The 15,343-nt window shown below is 44.0% G+C and overlaps 1 protein-coding gene across 11 annotated transcripts in view; it reads left to right on the top strand.

Moving 5' to 3' along the window:
* Positions 1 to 15,343, top strand: part of LOC117503849 (pleckstrin homology domain-containing family A member 5-like) — a 63,242-nt gene that overhangs the window by 26,368 nt on the left and 21,531 nt on the right. For 7 of the 11 annotated variants that reach the window (XM_034163114.1, XM_034163119.1, XM_034163113.1 and 4 more), the window contains exons 4-6: positions 8,261 to 8,344; positions 9,726 to 9,764; positions 10,409 to 10,571. In XM_034163114.1, the coding sequence (XP_034019005.1) occupies positions 8,261 to 8,344; positions 9,726 to 9,764; positions 10,409 to 10,571 (286 nt within the window). Of the gene's footprint in view, positions 1 to 1,281; positions 1,408 to 8,260; positions 8,345 to 9,725; positions 9,765 to 10,408; positions 10,572 to 15,343 lie in introns of those variants that run through there. The other 4 variants (XM_034163120.1, XM_034163111.1, XM_034163117.1 and 1 more) reach the window with 3 other exon arrangements.

Below are 15,343 nucleotides of genomic sequence, written 5' to 3'. Positions count from 1 at the left end.
CAGTTGGTCAGTCGTGGGAGAGGCGACTGACGTGGAATCGGCAGTTGGTCAGTCGTGGGGGAGGCGACTGACGTGGAATCAGCAGTTGGTCAGTTGTGGGGCATGCTGGGTTTGCAGAGAGCTCCTCCTTGGAATGACGGTACTGACCCGCATCCCCAGTTCCATAATGTTCTATATATGTCTGTCTACTGAGTGATGTGTAGTTCTACCAGTTGTTATGAGGTAATTTTATTTTGTTTGTCAACCACAGACTGGATGATCATGATGTTCTGGACACAGGTGGCATCCTGTAAAATCTGACCGTTCACGCTTGATGGCAACATTTCCATTTATGTTTGCAAAGCTAACAATGACATCTGGCAGAGCGCTGAGCCCGTCGCCTTGTTCCAGAAATTGCTGCAGAAATCCTGCAGTTGGGATCACACAGACACACGTCATGTACAAAGATGAGCTCATTATTTGTAAAAGTGGCTAAATGTCTGTGTTTGTCTGAAGTTTGACAGAGGCAGACTGCTGATTAAAAGTCGTCTTCATCTAACGTGTCTCTGAGGGTGAGTGGAGCAGCAAAAGCAGCAAATTCCGACACATAATCATGTAAAATACTGTAAGTGAGTGAAACCAGGGGGCTGTGATGTGCTTCAGAGGCTGATACCCGACTATTGAGCTGCTTGGCGGGAAAACCGGAACATTAAGGCAGTGGGAGGAGTTTGGGATTCCCCACAGGACACAAACACGCTACATGACTTTTAGTGCAGCTCCGCCCCCACTCTGGCGAGCAGGCGGTTTTAATATTACTGCTGCCTGAGCTCAAATCTCCCAGGATGCAACTGAAGAACAGAAGCAGAAAGCGTAGGGCATGCTGGGAAACGCAAGCGGAGAGATGGCACACGTCGGTCCTGTTCTTTCTTTCTCCTGCACTTCCTGTCACCCCCTGAAAGTCTCCTTGTCCAGATATTTCTGACCCAACGATGCACCTGCCACATTCCTCGCCTTCCCCGAGCATGTTCTCTTGGCCTCGAAAATCCTTCTTTGGGTTCCAACAAAATCTTTGGCTGTGCCTCTGAGCATCTCGATCCCAGAGGCTGAATGAAGCATTTAAAAACGTGTCGCAGCGTAACTAATCATGTAGGTGGTGCTGCAGGTTTATGATCACATTTGTCAGATTTATTTTCTTCACTCTGGAGTTACTGATGTCATTTGTTGTCGTTGGATGTAGCGGTGTGCCGGGTTCAGCTGTTGACGCTCCAGAGTGAGCGGCGGTGCTGCAGGCTGGTGGACAGACGGAGGTAACAAGGGAAGGAGGCAAGGAAGGAGGGAGGGAGGGTTGTTCAGCTCAGCAGCACCTCTGCATTCTCCCACAGCAAAGTCCACGGAAGCAGCCGTCGTCTGCCTGCTGCATTTCCTGCGGTGAGTCAGAGCTGTGGCTGTTTTGGCGGCGTGTGGAGCGTGCATGTTGTGAAATCTGCTCGGTGCAGACGGCGCGGCTGTGTTTGGGCTCGGGACCGAGATATCGACGCTGCTGCAGGAAAAGCTGCCGTGCTCTTTGTGCTTGGCTGATTTTTTTTTTTTTTTTTTGCTGCACAAAAAACGTTCCTGTGCATGTTTTGGACACTGATGCTTTCTTATATTTGTGATGACATTTTTTTGTAATCGATGCTTTCAAAAATGTTAAATGTTCAGATTAGTGTGTTTGACGGTGCTGATGAGATTTGATCATGTAAGGTGGCTGAAGCTTTATGACATCACACTGTCACTTTTACAGGGTCCACTCAGCTGTTTTTTTTTTGTGCGCGTGCGCGTGCGTGTGTGTGTGTGTGTGTGTGTGTGTGTGTGTGTGTGTGTGTGTGTGTGTGTGTGTGTGTGTGTGTGTGTGTGTTTGAGCTCTTGGTGGTAAAATGAGGTTAAATGTTCATTTTAGTTACCTTTTCTACTAGCTACCTAGTCTGTAGACATGTTCTAAAACAAAGTTATGGCTAATAGACTAAGATATAAATCTGATGATGTTATTGTAGAAACAAAAACTATGATATATGTATTAGGTTCCTATCTAAAGTTCACCCTGCTAGCTAAGTTATGGATAGTTACTATGGAAAGACAAATTCCGTACTCTACATGCTTTCCACGTCAGAGTCATGTCAGCAACATTCAACATTTCATATTTGTTAGAGTGTCAGGTTTGTGTTTAAACCTGGAGTTAAAATGTTTTCCAAGTTGACCTTCTGTCCCTGCGTGTGGACATAGTAGTAAGTCCTGTATAGACCCTGAGACTTGTTGATGCCACACTGCCGGGGCTCATCTCCAGATTCCGTAGCATCAACCGCATGAAAATCTACAACTCCCCCTGGATGGGACGTCCAGTCTAATGCAGGTTCCTTCCCCAGCCAAGGCAGGTACCCATTTAAAGCTGGGTGGACTGAGACTATGTAGATTAAATGTCTTGTCCAAGAACACAGAGAGGCAGCACAAGCGGGATTCAAACCTACAGATTTTCCACTTTTTATTTACCTGCTCTACTGCATGGGGAAGTCAAAAACATCACAACCAAAACATGACTGGAGCTTCTGTAGCTGTTATAGACTCACCGGGAGGGAGGTGATGGTCTAGTGCAGGGGTGCTCACACGTTTTCGGTTCACAAGCTACTTTTAATATGACCAGGTCCAAAAGATCTACCTTCATCAAAAATGCTTAACATAAGTAAGTACATGCCTTACTCTGATGACTTGCAGTGAATGGACTCAGCCAGGGTTGCATAGTCCGGACAGTAGCTCCTGGTAGCTGGTCTCAAGCAGGCTTCCAAGTGATCATCAGTCATGGTGGAACGGTGTGGGGATTTAATAATCTTCATGTGGGAAAAGGCTGACTTGCATAAATAAGTAAAGCCAAATAGTGCAGTCAAGAAGGTAGCACATTTCCTCATATTTGGATACTTTTTGTCTTTGAGTAAGTTCCAGAATTGTCCATGAGCTCTGGCCTTAAGCTCAATGTCAGACTGTGGTGTCAAAATCTCATCCTCCACTGCAGATGAGTTCAGGTGAAACAATGCTGAGATTTTTTGATGTGAGTAAATCAACTTCAACATATTCTCTAAATGTAGCGATTGCCTCAAGTAAAGCAAAGTCTGGAAACCGTTTGTCAAAGTCTGACAGACAATTTTGAATATGCTCTGTGTAGCGTGCTCTTGTCAAGTTGCGCACGTGTCTTCCGTTGCATCTCCATCTCTGATGTGAGGTTTTTAAAGTTCCCCAAATCATGGTGCTGCAGCTTTGAGGACAAATGTTGCATTTTTTGCTTGAAAGCATGAACTGAGCTGATCATATTGATCACAGTTTTGTCTTTTCCTTGCAGCTCTAAATGAAGCTCATTCAACATGTTGGTCAGATTTGTTAAAAATGCCAAGTTGAGCAGCCAGTTATCGTCACAAAGTTGCTTGTATTCTGCATGTTTAATGTCAAGGAGAACATCCTTTATCTCCGGATAGAGCTCTCGAAATCTTTGCAGGAATTTTCCTCTACTGAGCCATCTCACATCAGTGTGTAGCAACAGGTCAGAGTAGCTGCAGTCGGCCTCCTCCAGATGCGCACGGAACAGTCGTTTCTGAAGAGGTCTCACTCGGATAGAACAGGCAATTTTCGTTGCGACATGCATTATCTCTGTCATATTTAGCATTTTAGCACATAAAGCTTGTTGGTGTATGATGCAGTGATAATTAAGGAAAGCATCGTCCTGCCTGCACTTGGTAATAAATCCATTCAAGTGGCCCACCATCGCGGGCGCACCGTCCGTGGTGATTGACATCAATTTCCACACCGGGAGTCGGGCAGTCATGTTAACAGCTCCTCTTTTGCACTCATATCTGAAAACGGCATCCAAATAAAAATGCACAACTGGCCTGTATCACTTCTGTCTGTAGACTCGTCTAATTGCAGTGAGAAACACTCGCAGTCCGCAATGTCCTTCTAAAGCTGCTGTGTCAAATCATCAGCCATAACTACTTCTTCTTGATAACTGAAGAGCTTTGATTGAAGATAGTATTTTTGGTTTGTTTTTAAAGTCTCGAAACAAGGAGTCAGCTGCCTCAGCGAAAGCGTCTTTTATCATCTCTCCATCTTGAAAGGACTTCTTATGCTTAATGATGGCGTGACACACCCAGAACAACGCTTCGGCGGCTCCCTTTGCTTTTGAATTAAGCTGTGTGAAAAATGACTGCTGCCCTGTTAACTGTAATTTTAGTTCCCTCACCTTTTCATTTTCTCAGTTCGCTTTTTGGAGGGAAGTCAGTGTCGCAGTTTTTGTGAACAGTGCGAAAGTGTCTCTCCACATTTTCCTTCTTTGAAGTAGCAACGACAGATTGGCAAATCAGACAAACGCATTTTGAATATGACATGGTGGGGAAAAAAGTCCTCCTCCCATTCCGTATGGAAGTGGTCCGTTTTTGGCTTCTTCCTTGGTCCAGCTGCTCTGCTCATTTTTTTTTAATATCCCGTCTTTTGTCGCTATAAATTGGAAAGCTAACCGGCGTATTGCAGTAGCCAGTGCATTCAACCACACATGCGTGGCGACTATTGGTCGCAATGACCAATCGGCACAATTGCCACTTGATTGACGTGCACAACAGCCAATCTGAGATCTCTTCTCACAGGGAGGATAGATGCTTTACATATTTTATTATGTCATGTGATCTACTTGCACCAGCTTCGCGATCGCAATCGACGTATTGGGCACCCCTGGTCTAGTGGTTAAGGGGTGGACTTGAGACCAGAGGATTCTCTGTTCAAATCCCCACTAGACTGGAAAATCACTAAGGGCCCTTGGGCCTCCAGTTGCTCCTAGTGTGCAGTTTGAGCGTCTTGGTAGCCTTGGTGTGTGAATGTGAGGCATACCAGTGTAAAGTGCTTTGATCTTCTGTTTCAGATGGAAAAGCGCCATATGCAGTCAAATTACAGAGGACATCAAACTTATTTTGCAGAATTATTTTATCCAAAGTGTCTCTTGTGAAAGTCGTTTGCTGTCCAGGTGCATTTAAAAAAAAAATTTCAGTATCATGAAAGAGTTGTTATTTTTGTCAGATATTTCAGAAATGTGAAAATTTGATACAGTTTAGAGTGTTTACATATAAAGGAGAATGGGACATTATTTTTCTTATTTTAAGTTTGATCATTTTGGCCAAGCGCTCCACCAAATGGAAAATGCATCACTCAGATACTTCATAAGCTCGGGGAAAAAAAAAAAAAAATTGCAATACCGTCAGTACAAGTGGCTGCTTTTGCATGAATTACTGCATCAGTGTGGTGCGAAGGCCGTCAGCCCGTGTGCCCGTCTGGATTGTTGGGTTTGTCCTCGTGTGTGCTGAAGCAGACGGGGACATTTCTGGCAGTTTATACTGCATACATTGTGAGTTACTTAAAACTCAAATGAAATATTGCAGTATTTGTGACATGCACTTGTATTCTGTTCAGAGATGCAGGGGGTGGAGCCTGTGGTGTTGTGCTCCGGTCAGGAGGTGGGGTTTACAGTTGGCCTGTCCGTCAGAGTCTGCGCACTCGCACGCCACTCGACTTTCTCACAGTCACAAGTGAACATTTAGGAGAAGTCGGCAGATTTGAAGCTCAGCGCCGCGTTTCTGTTGACCTCTTTGTAAAGGTCGCAGCTGACAGCAAGGACGACGATGAACCTAAAGGTTTCGAAAGCAGTGATGAAATTGAGGAAGTGGAGTGGAAAAAGCGACATGATCTGGTTTCTTTACGTCAGCCGCCTGAAAACATCCAGCTCCACGGAGCTTCACCACGGTCACAATCCCATCAGCCATCTGCCGCGGTTACCAGTAGCAACGCAAGAGCCAGTAGAGTGGTGTGTGTGTGTGTGTGTGTGTGTGTGTGTGTGTGTGTGTGTGTGTGTGTGTGTGTGTGTGTGTGTGTGTGTGTGTGTGTGTGTGTGTGTTGTCCTCAGAGTGACTGTGTGACTGATATTTGACAGGCAGCTCGCAAACCAACGCTCAGCTGTTTGACACGTTAAAGAAGAAAAACACAAAACGTCATCACACAGTAGTCACATGACCTGTGACCACTGTGTCACATTGAAACTTTTTGGATGACCCACATGGGGGGGCATCTCAACCTCCTGTTGTCATGGAAACTGATTCCTTTAAAAAAATTGCATTTTGATTGACTCCTGGTTGTTACTTTTGCTAAGAAATAATGTAAAAACATAGTTTTCTTTTGTTTTAAAAATTGGTTTTGCACGAGCTTTGAGGCGTGTGCACGCTTTTCATCGTGCACATAGCGTTGTCATGTTCTAATCACTGTCGATCGAGCCAGAGGTCTCAAATCAAAGCCATCAATCAAGTCAAATGAACAGATGCTAAAGGGAGGTGGAGCCACAAATGAACAAGAGGAGGTGGAGCTTGAATTTTAATGATCAATATATATACACTCAACAAAAATATAAACGCAACACTTTTGGTTTTGCTCCCATTTTGTATGAGATGAACTCAAAGATCTAAAACTTTTTCCACATACACAATATCACCATTTCTCTCAAATATTGTTCACAAACCAGTCTAAATCTGTGATAGTGAGCACTTCTCCTTTGCTGAGATAATCCATCCCACCTCACAAGTGTGCCATATCAAGATGCTGATTAGACACCATGATTAGTGCACAGGTGTGCCTTAGACTGTCCACAATAAAAGGCCACTCTGAAAGGTGCAGTTTTATCACACAGCACAATGCCACAGATGTCGCAAGATTTGAGGGAGCGTGCAGTTGGCATGCTGACAGCAGGAATGTCAACCAGAGCTGTTGCTCGTGTATTGAATGTTCATGTCTCTACCATAAGCCATCTCCAAAGTCGTTTCAGAGAATTTGGCAGTACATCCAGCCAGCTTCACAACCGCAGACCACGTGTAACCACACCAGCCCAGGACCTCCACATCCAGCATGTTCACCTCCAAGATCGTCTGAGACCAGCCACTCGGACAGCTGTTGGAACAATCGGTTTGCATAACCAAAGAATTTTTGCACAAACTGTCAGAAACCGTCTCAGGGAAGCTCATCTGCATGCTCGTCGTCCTCATCGGGGTCTCGACCTGACTCCAGTTCGTCGTCGTAACCGACTTGCGTGGGCAAACGCTCACATTCGCTGGCGTTTGGCACGTTGGAGAGGTGTTCTCTTCACGGATGATGCGAAGGAGATGTGTTGCACTGCATGAGGCAAATGGTGGTCACACCAGATACTGACTGGTATCCCCCCCACAATAAAACAAAACTGCACCTTTCAAAGTGGCCTTTTATTGTGGGCAGTCTAAGGCACACCTGTGCACTAATCATGGTGTCTAATCAGCATCCTGATATGGCACACCTGTGAGGTGGGATGGATTATCTCAGCAAAGGAGAAGTGCTCACTATCACAGATTTAGACTGGTTTGTGAACAATATTTGAGGGAAATGGTGATATTGTGTATATGGAAAAAGTTTTAGATCTTTGAGTTCATCTCATACAAAATGGGAGCAAAACCAAAAGTGTTGCGTTTATATTTTTGTTGAGTATATATATATATATATATATATATATATATATATATATATATAAAATACCCTAATGATTTGATCAGTAGGGGTAATCTGCAATGATAAGATTAAATGCAAATTAAAATGACTGAAGTGGGGAAAATGTGATTTTCTTCAAACAATCCTGAATTCAGCGATGTAAGGAGAGAAGGGAACATGAGAGGAAAGAAGGAAGGAGGGTTTGCCCATGAAAGAGTGCGGCTGCTCTGATTGGTTAAAACGACCCGACATCAACTTTTATCATCTCTACCTAAGATGCAAATGTCACTAAAACTAGAAAGGCACCCAGCGAGCACGTTCCTCTGCCAGGCTGGGTTTACAGACGTAACACTGTCCCGTGCCTCTTCTGAAGTCCCGCCCACTTCCTGTCACCCTCACCGCCTCATCTGTAATCATGTCTCAAAGTTCTGATCACTTATTAAAACGAGCTGCTCTTCTTCTTCTGCACTTTTTCTTTATCATCATTCAGATGAGTGTGTTTGTGTCGCTTTTTTTAAATGACTTCGTTCCAGCAACAAACTTTTTCTTCTTTGGTGAAAATGATCTTAGAATGACGGCAGTTTGTTTTTAATGAGTAATAATGTGTGTGTGTGTGTGTGTGTGTGTGTGTGTGTGTGTGTGTGTGTGTGTGTGTGTGTGTGTGTGTGTGTGTGTGTGTGTGTGTGTGTGTGTGTGTTTCTTTCTCTCTCTGCAGTCACAATGAGCGGAAGGTGACGTGCAAACACCCGGTGTCCGGTGCACCATCCCAGGACAACTGCATCTTTGTTGTCAATGAACAGTAAGTTCCACATAGCGTGGCCGTGCCATGAACACACGTTAGCTAACAGAATGTAAAAATAACGGACTAACCCTCTGTGGCGTTTTCTGAAGCGCACCTTTGAAGTGGGACGGTTCTAAATGTCGCCAATTTGGCAGTGCCCTACACTCCACCAGCACACAAATGGATAACTGGGTGGAGGGTGTGCAGACATTTTGAAGCCCAAACATGCCCACCTACCTCAAAGTTACCGGGCTAGCTAAGGCTAACGAGCTAGGTACCCTGGGTTTGTGTGATTTGTGGCGTATTATTGTGGGGTGGGCAGTTACTCAAATGACTGGTGGCTTGGGGGTGTGTGTGTGTTTAAAACAATACATGGGCACACTAGCAGCATGCTAGCCACCTGGATGGTAGCAGTCACTCAGATTGACCTAACTATGTATAATGTTGCGACTAAATGATCTTAAATTGTAAATTGAAGACGTATAAAAAATATTCAGACCCCACACAGTTGTCTTCAATGGGGATACTATCTATAGAGACTTAAGCCATATGTTGTATCAGGCTATAAACATGCTTATTTCTAGTCTAACATTGACCAGTTTAACATGGGGTTCCACGAGAAGTGGAGCCAGGCTCAAGTGGTCATTCAAGGAACAGTTTTGGTCCTTCCACAGGTGAAGGACTGTTGACGTGATGGCGTGTTCATATGGTTTGTGGATCCAGTCTTGGTCACAGTTATTGGCAGCCCAGATTTTTATTTTTTCAAACACAAAAGTTGAAATGTGTTTAGAAATAAGAGCAAATGAACCACTATTGTAAAAGCTGAAAAAAAGGTTTGAGATGGACCTGGATCACATGGTCAAATACAAACATTCCTGAGCCAAGGACACGCCCACATTTCACTTGGCCAAGGACACGCCCATGTTTCACCTGTCTGCAGCAGATACTCTGTTACTTCGAAGTGGTGGGGATGAACCGGTTGTCTGCCATCCAGGACCCGAGGTGGATCCAGAATGTGCTGGATGGACTATATATTTACACCTTTGTTCTTAATCTTTGTGTTCTTCATGGAGCACATGGTTAGAACTTCATTCATGCACGTATGTCTGTGCAGCTAGCAGTGTCACTAACCTCGCGGCTAACTCTCCTCTAAGGGATTTACAGCCGTCCTGGGTGGAATTTCTGTTTTTAATGTAGCTTTAAGCTAACTGTGCATGTTGGTGGTCGTCAGTCTTGGAGGTATTTGCATGGCTCCGCCCCCCACAGTCTCCTCTTTTCAGGTCCATGGAGGCAGCACCTGGACTGTCGCTGACTTTTCTCCACCTTTTTTTGTGTGTGTGAATGATTTCTTTGATTTTGTTACTATGAGTTTGTCATTGTGTCTCCTTGTTGTTTCCAGTGTGAGTTGTGGAGCTCTTGTTCATCCCGACAGCAGCAGGTAATCATCTTCCACATCACAGGACCTGCTTTGGCTTCATTCAGTAATCAGTGAATGCAGAATGTTTTCTTTTTTCTCTCTATCTTTTTGGTTTTGCTTTTCTTCCGTTCAAACGTGATGCCGCGGCGTCACTTTACACAAATGACAATCTGCTGTTGACTGTAAATATTGACTCGATAAGAAAAGAGCTTGTTGTACGACTTTGTCCACCTTCTGGTTTTCCGTTAACACTCAAGATGAGAAGATTCTTTGTGTGAAACATCGTCTTCCTGTGAATAAAACATCACACCCTCTTTAATCTCTACTCATCTTTTATTTATGTTTTTTTAATCCCTCTGTTATTTGTGAGTTATCGTTTCTGTTGATTCTGCTTCCGATGACAAAATGAATCTTTATTATTTCAAAAGTTACTTAAAAAGTGCACCTCTTAGGTCCTAGCTAGAAGAGTACTGCGGTACTCGGAGTTCTAGATTTGTCACGGAGTGTAGCGTGGACCATCTGAGTGCCTGAAAGATGAGGCAGAGGGACGGAGAAACCACCGAAAGCCTCGGTCAGGTTCTCCTCTGCCAAGGAAACACCACAACCTGTTCCTTTTCCAGTGTCTGTGGACAAATCCTGACTCTGTCTCCATGTCTCTGTGACAGACCTGTTCCTAAGACTTCATCAGAGCAGACCAGCAACAACGACAAGAAGGAGCATCCTACCAGCACCATGAGCGAGGCGTCAAATTACACCGGCGGCTCGGACTACAGCACCTTCCCCAGCAGCCCAGTCACAACCACAACCATCACCGCCGCCTCCACACGGGTCAGTTACAGTGGCGCCCTTTGTCCTTCTGTTTGCTCAAAAGGGGCTCTGATTGGCTCATTACACTTTGTCTACAGGTTTGTTATCACTTCAGAAATATGTCCAGCTTCCTTTGTGTTGAATTTCTTTCATTTTAAACCAGCTGGATTAACTCCACATTGATGCGTTTCAGCCAGTGACTCTCTTCTTGAGAGACCCAAGCTGGTCTAGACTCTTGACAAAGACTAGTCATCTACCACATCTGGCATGACTCTAGACGGGTGATGTCCACATTATTCCAGAAATGGCCAAGAGGGTGCAGGATTTCTTTGCAGCCACTGACTCCAGCGGGTGATTTTACTGATGAACACCACTTTGAGCAGATGGGATGAGTTCATCAGTGAAATCACCCGCTGGAGTCAGGGGCTACAAAGAAAACCTGCACCCTCTTGGCCCTTTCTGGAATACTGTGGATCCCACTGGTCTAGACTTCTGAGCAGGACCAGTCGTCTGCCACATCTGCCGCGACTCTTTGGTCTAGACTCTTGATTGAGACAAGTCATCTGCCACAACTGTCATGACTCTTTGATCTAGACTCTTGATTGAGACCGGTCATCTGCCACTTCTATCGAGACTCTTGACTGAGACCAGTCATATGCCACATCTGCTGCGACTCTTTGGTCGAGACTCTTGACTGAGACCAGTCGGCTGCCACATCTGTCATGACTCTGTGGTCTAGACTCTTGATTGAGACCAGTCGTCTGCCACATCTGTCATGACTCTTTGGTCTAGACTCTTGATTGAGACCAGTCGTCTGCCACATCTGTCATGATTCTTTGGTCTAGACTCTTGACTGAGACCGGTCGTCTGCCACTTCTATCAAGACTCTTGACTGACACCAGTCATATGCCACATCTGCTGCGACTCTTTGGTCTAGACTCTTGATTAAGACCAGTTGTCTGCCACATCTGTTTTTAGGAATCCGCTAGCTTAGCACAGCTACTAGCTCTTAGCCGGTTTAGCATGGCGGCTTCTCCTGTCTCTCCCGCGCTTTTCTGCTCCGAGTGTGAAATGTTTAGTTATTCCTCGGCCTCCTTTAGCAGTAATGGTACTTGTAATAAGTCTAGCTTATTCATAGCTTTGGAGGCCAGGCTGCGTGAATTGGAGATTCGGCTCCGCACCTTGGAAAATCCTACAGCTAGCCAGGCCCCTGTAGTCGGTGCGGACCAAGGTAGCTTAGCCGCCGTTAGTTCTCCTCCGGCAGATCCCGAGCAGCCGGGAAAGCAGGCCGACTGGGTGACTGTGAGGAGGAAGCGTAGTCCTAAACAGAAGCCCCGTGTACACCGCCAACCCGTTCACATCTCTAACCGTTTTTCCCCACTCGGCGACACACCCGCCGAGGAACACACTCTGGTTATTGGCGACTCTGTTTTGAGAAATGTGAAGTTAGCGACACCAGCAACCATAGGCAATTGTCTTCCGGGGGCCAGAGCAGGCGACATTGAAGGAAATTTGAAACTGCTGGCTAAGGCTAAGCGTAAATTTGGTAAGATTGTAATTCACGTCGGCAGTAATGACACCCGGTTACGCCAATCGGAGGTCACTAAAATTAATATTGAATCGGTGTGTAACTTTGCAAAAACAATGTCAGACTCTGTAGTTTTCTCTGGGGCCCCTCCCCAATCGGACCGGGAGTGACATGTTTAGCCGCATGTTCTCCCTGAATTGTTGGCTGTCTGAGTGGTGTCCAAAAAATGAGGTGGGCTTCATAGATAATTGGCAAAGCTTCTGGGGAAAACCTGGTCTTGTTAGGAGAGACGGCATCCATCCCACTTTGGATGGAGCAGCTCTCATTTCTCGAAATCTGGCCAATTTTCTTAAATCCTCCAAACCGTGACTATCCAGGGTTGGGACCAGGAAGCAGAGTTGTAGTCTTACACACTTCTCTGCAGCTTCTCTCCCCCTGCCATCCCCTCATTACCCCATCCCCGTAGAGACGGTGCCTGCTCCCAGACCACCAATAACCAGCAAAAATCTATTTAAGCATAAAAATTCAAAAAGAAAAAATAATATAGCACCTTCAACTGCACCACAGACTAAAACAGTTAAATGTGGTCTATTAAACATTAGATCTCTCTCTTCTAAGTCCCTGTTAGTAAATGATATAATAATTGATCAACATATTGATTTATTCTGCCTTACAGAAACCTGGTTACAGCAGGATGAATATGTTAGTTTAAATGAGTCAACACCCCAGAGTCACACTAACTGCCAGAACGCTCGTAGCACGGGCCGAGGCGGAGGATTAGCAGCAATCTTCCACTCCAGCTTATTAATTAATCAAAAACCCAGACAGAGCTTTAATTCATTTGAAAGCTTGTCTCTTAGTCTTGTCCATCCAAATTGGAAGTCCCGAAAACCAGTTTTATTTGTTGTTATCTATCGTCCACCTGGTTGTTACTGTGAGTTTCTCTGTGAATTTTCGGACCTTTTGTCTGACTTAGTGCTTAGCTCAGATAAGATAATTATAGTAGGCAATTTTAACATCCACACAGATGCTGAGAATGACAGCCTCAACACTGCATTTAATCTATTGTTAGACTCGATTGGCTTTGCTCAAAATGTAAATGAGTTCACCCACCACTTTAATCATACCTTAGATCTTGTTCTGACTTATGGTATGGAAATTGAAGACTTAACAGTATTCCCTGAAAACTCCCTTCTGTCTGATCATTTCTTAATAACATTTACATTTACTCTGATGGACTACCCAGCAAGTTTCATTACAGTAGAAGTCTTTCAGAAAGCGCTGTAACTAGGTTTAAGGATATGATTCCTTCTTTATGTTCTCCAATGCCATATAACAACACAGGGCAGAGTAGCTACCTAAACTCTGTGAGTGAGATAGATTATCTCGTCAATAGTTTTATATCCTCATTGAGGACAACTTTGGATGCTCTAGCTCCTCTGAAAAAGAGAGCCTTAAATCAGAAGTGCCTGACTCCGTGGTATAACTCACAAACTCGCAGCTTAAAGCAGATAACCCGTAAGTTGGAGAGGAAATGGCGTCTCACTAATTTAGAAGATCTTCACTTAGCCTGGAAAAAGAGTCTGTTGCTCTATAAAAAAGCCCTCCGTAAAGCTAGGACATCTTTCTACTCATCACTAATTGAAGAAAATAAGAACAACCCCAGGTTTCTTTTCAGCACTGTAGCCAGGCTGACAAAGAGTCAGAGCTCTATTGAGCTGAGTATTCCATTAACTTTAACTAGTAATGACTTCATGACTTTCTTTGCTAACAAAATTTTAACTATTAGAGAAAAAATTACTCATAACCATCCCAAAGACGTATCGTTATCTTTGGCTGCTTTCAGTGATGCCGGTATTTGGTTAGACTCTTTCTCTCCGATTGTTCTGTCTGAGTTATTTTCATTAGTTACTTCCTCCAAACCATCAACATGTCTATTAGACCCCATTCCTACCAGGCTGCTCAAGGAAGCCCTACCATTAATTAATGCTTCGATCTTAAATATGATCAGTCTGTCTTTATTAGTTGGCTATGTACCACAGGCTTATAAGGTGGCAGTAATTAAACCATTAATTAAAAAGCCATCACTTGACCCAGCTATCTTAGCTAATTATAGGCCAATCTCCAACCTTCCTTTTCTCTCAAAAATTCTTGAAAGGGTAGTTGTAAAACAGCTAACTGATCATCTGCAGAGGAATGGTCTATTTGAAGAGTTTCAGTCAGGGTTTAGAATTCATCATAGTACAGAAACAGCATTAGTGAAGGTTACAAATGATCTTCTTATGGCCTCAGACAGTGGACTCATCTCTGTGCTTGTTCTGTTAGACCTCAGTGCTGCTTTTGATACTGTTGACCATAACATTTTATTACAGAGATTAGAGCATGTCATAGGTATTAAAGGCGCTGCGGTGGTTTGAATCATATTTATCTAATAGATTACAATTTGTTCATGTAAATGGGGAATCTTCTTCACAGACTAAGGTTAATTATGGAGTTCCACAAGGTTCTGTGCTAGGACCAATTTTATTCACTTTATACATGCTTCCCTTAGGCAGTATTATTAGACAGCATTGCTTAAATTTTCATTGTTACGCAGATGATACCCAGCTTTATCTATCCATGAAGCCAGAGGACACACACCAATTAGCTAAACTGCAGGATTGTCTTACAGACATAAAGACATGGATGACCTCTAATTTCCTGCTTTTAAACTCAGATAAAACTGAAGTTATTGTACTTGGCCCCACAAATCTTAGAAACATGGTGTCTAACCAGATCCTTACTCTGGATTGCATTACCCTGACCTCTAGTAATACTGTGAGAAATCTTGGAGTCATTTTTGATCAGGATATGTCATTCAATGCGCATATTAAACAAATATGTAGGACTGCTTTTTTGCATTTGCGCAATATCTCTAAAATTAGAAAGGTCTTGTCTCAGAGTGATGCTGAAAAACTAATTCATGCATTTATTTCCTCTAGGCTGGACTATTGTAATTCATTATTATCAGGTTGTCCTAAAAGTTCCCTGAAAAGCCTTCAGTTAATTCAAAATGCTGCAGCTAGAGTACTGGCGGGGACTAGAAGGAGAGAGCATATCTCACCCATATTGGCCTCTCTTCATTGGCTTCCTGTTAATTCTAGAATAGAATTTAAAATTCTTCTTCTTACTTATAAGGTTTTGAATAATCAGGTCCCATCTTATCTTAGGGACCTCATAGTACCATATCACCCCAGTAGAGCCTGGTTCTGCTGGAGGTTTCTTC

The sequence above is a fragment of the Thalassophryne amazonica genome, chromosome 22, assembly GCF_902500255.1.
Source record: "Thalassophryne amazonica chromosome 22, fThaAma1.1, whole genome shotgun sequence".
Taxonomy (NCBI): Eukaryota; Metazoa; Chordata; class Actinopteri; order Batrachoidiformes; family Batrachoididae; genus Thalassophryne; species Thalassophryne amazonica.
The sequence above is the reverse complement of the archived record's forward strand: the minus strand, read 5'-3'. Positions and strand labels throughout refer to the sequence as shown.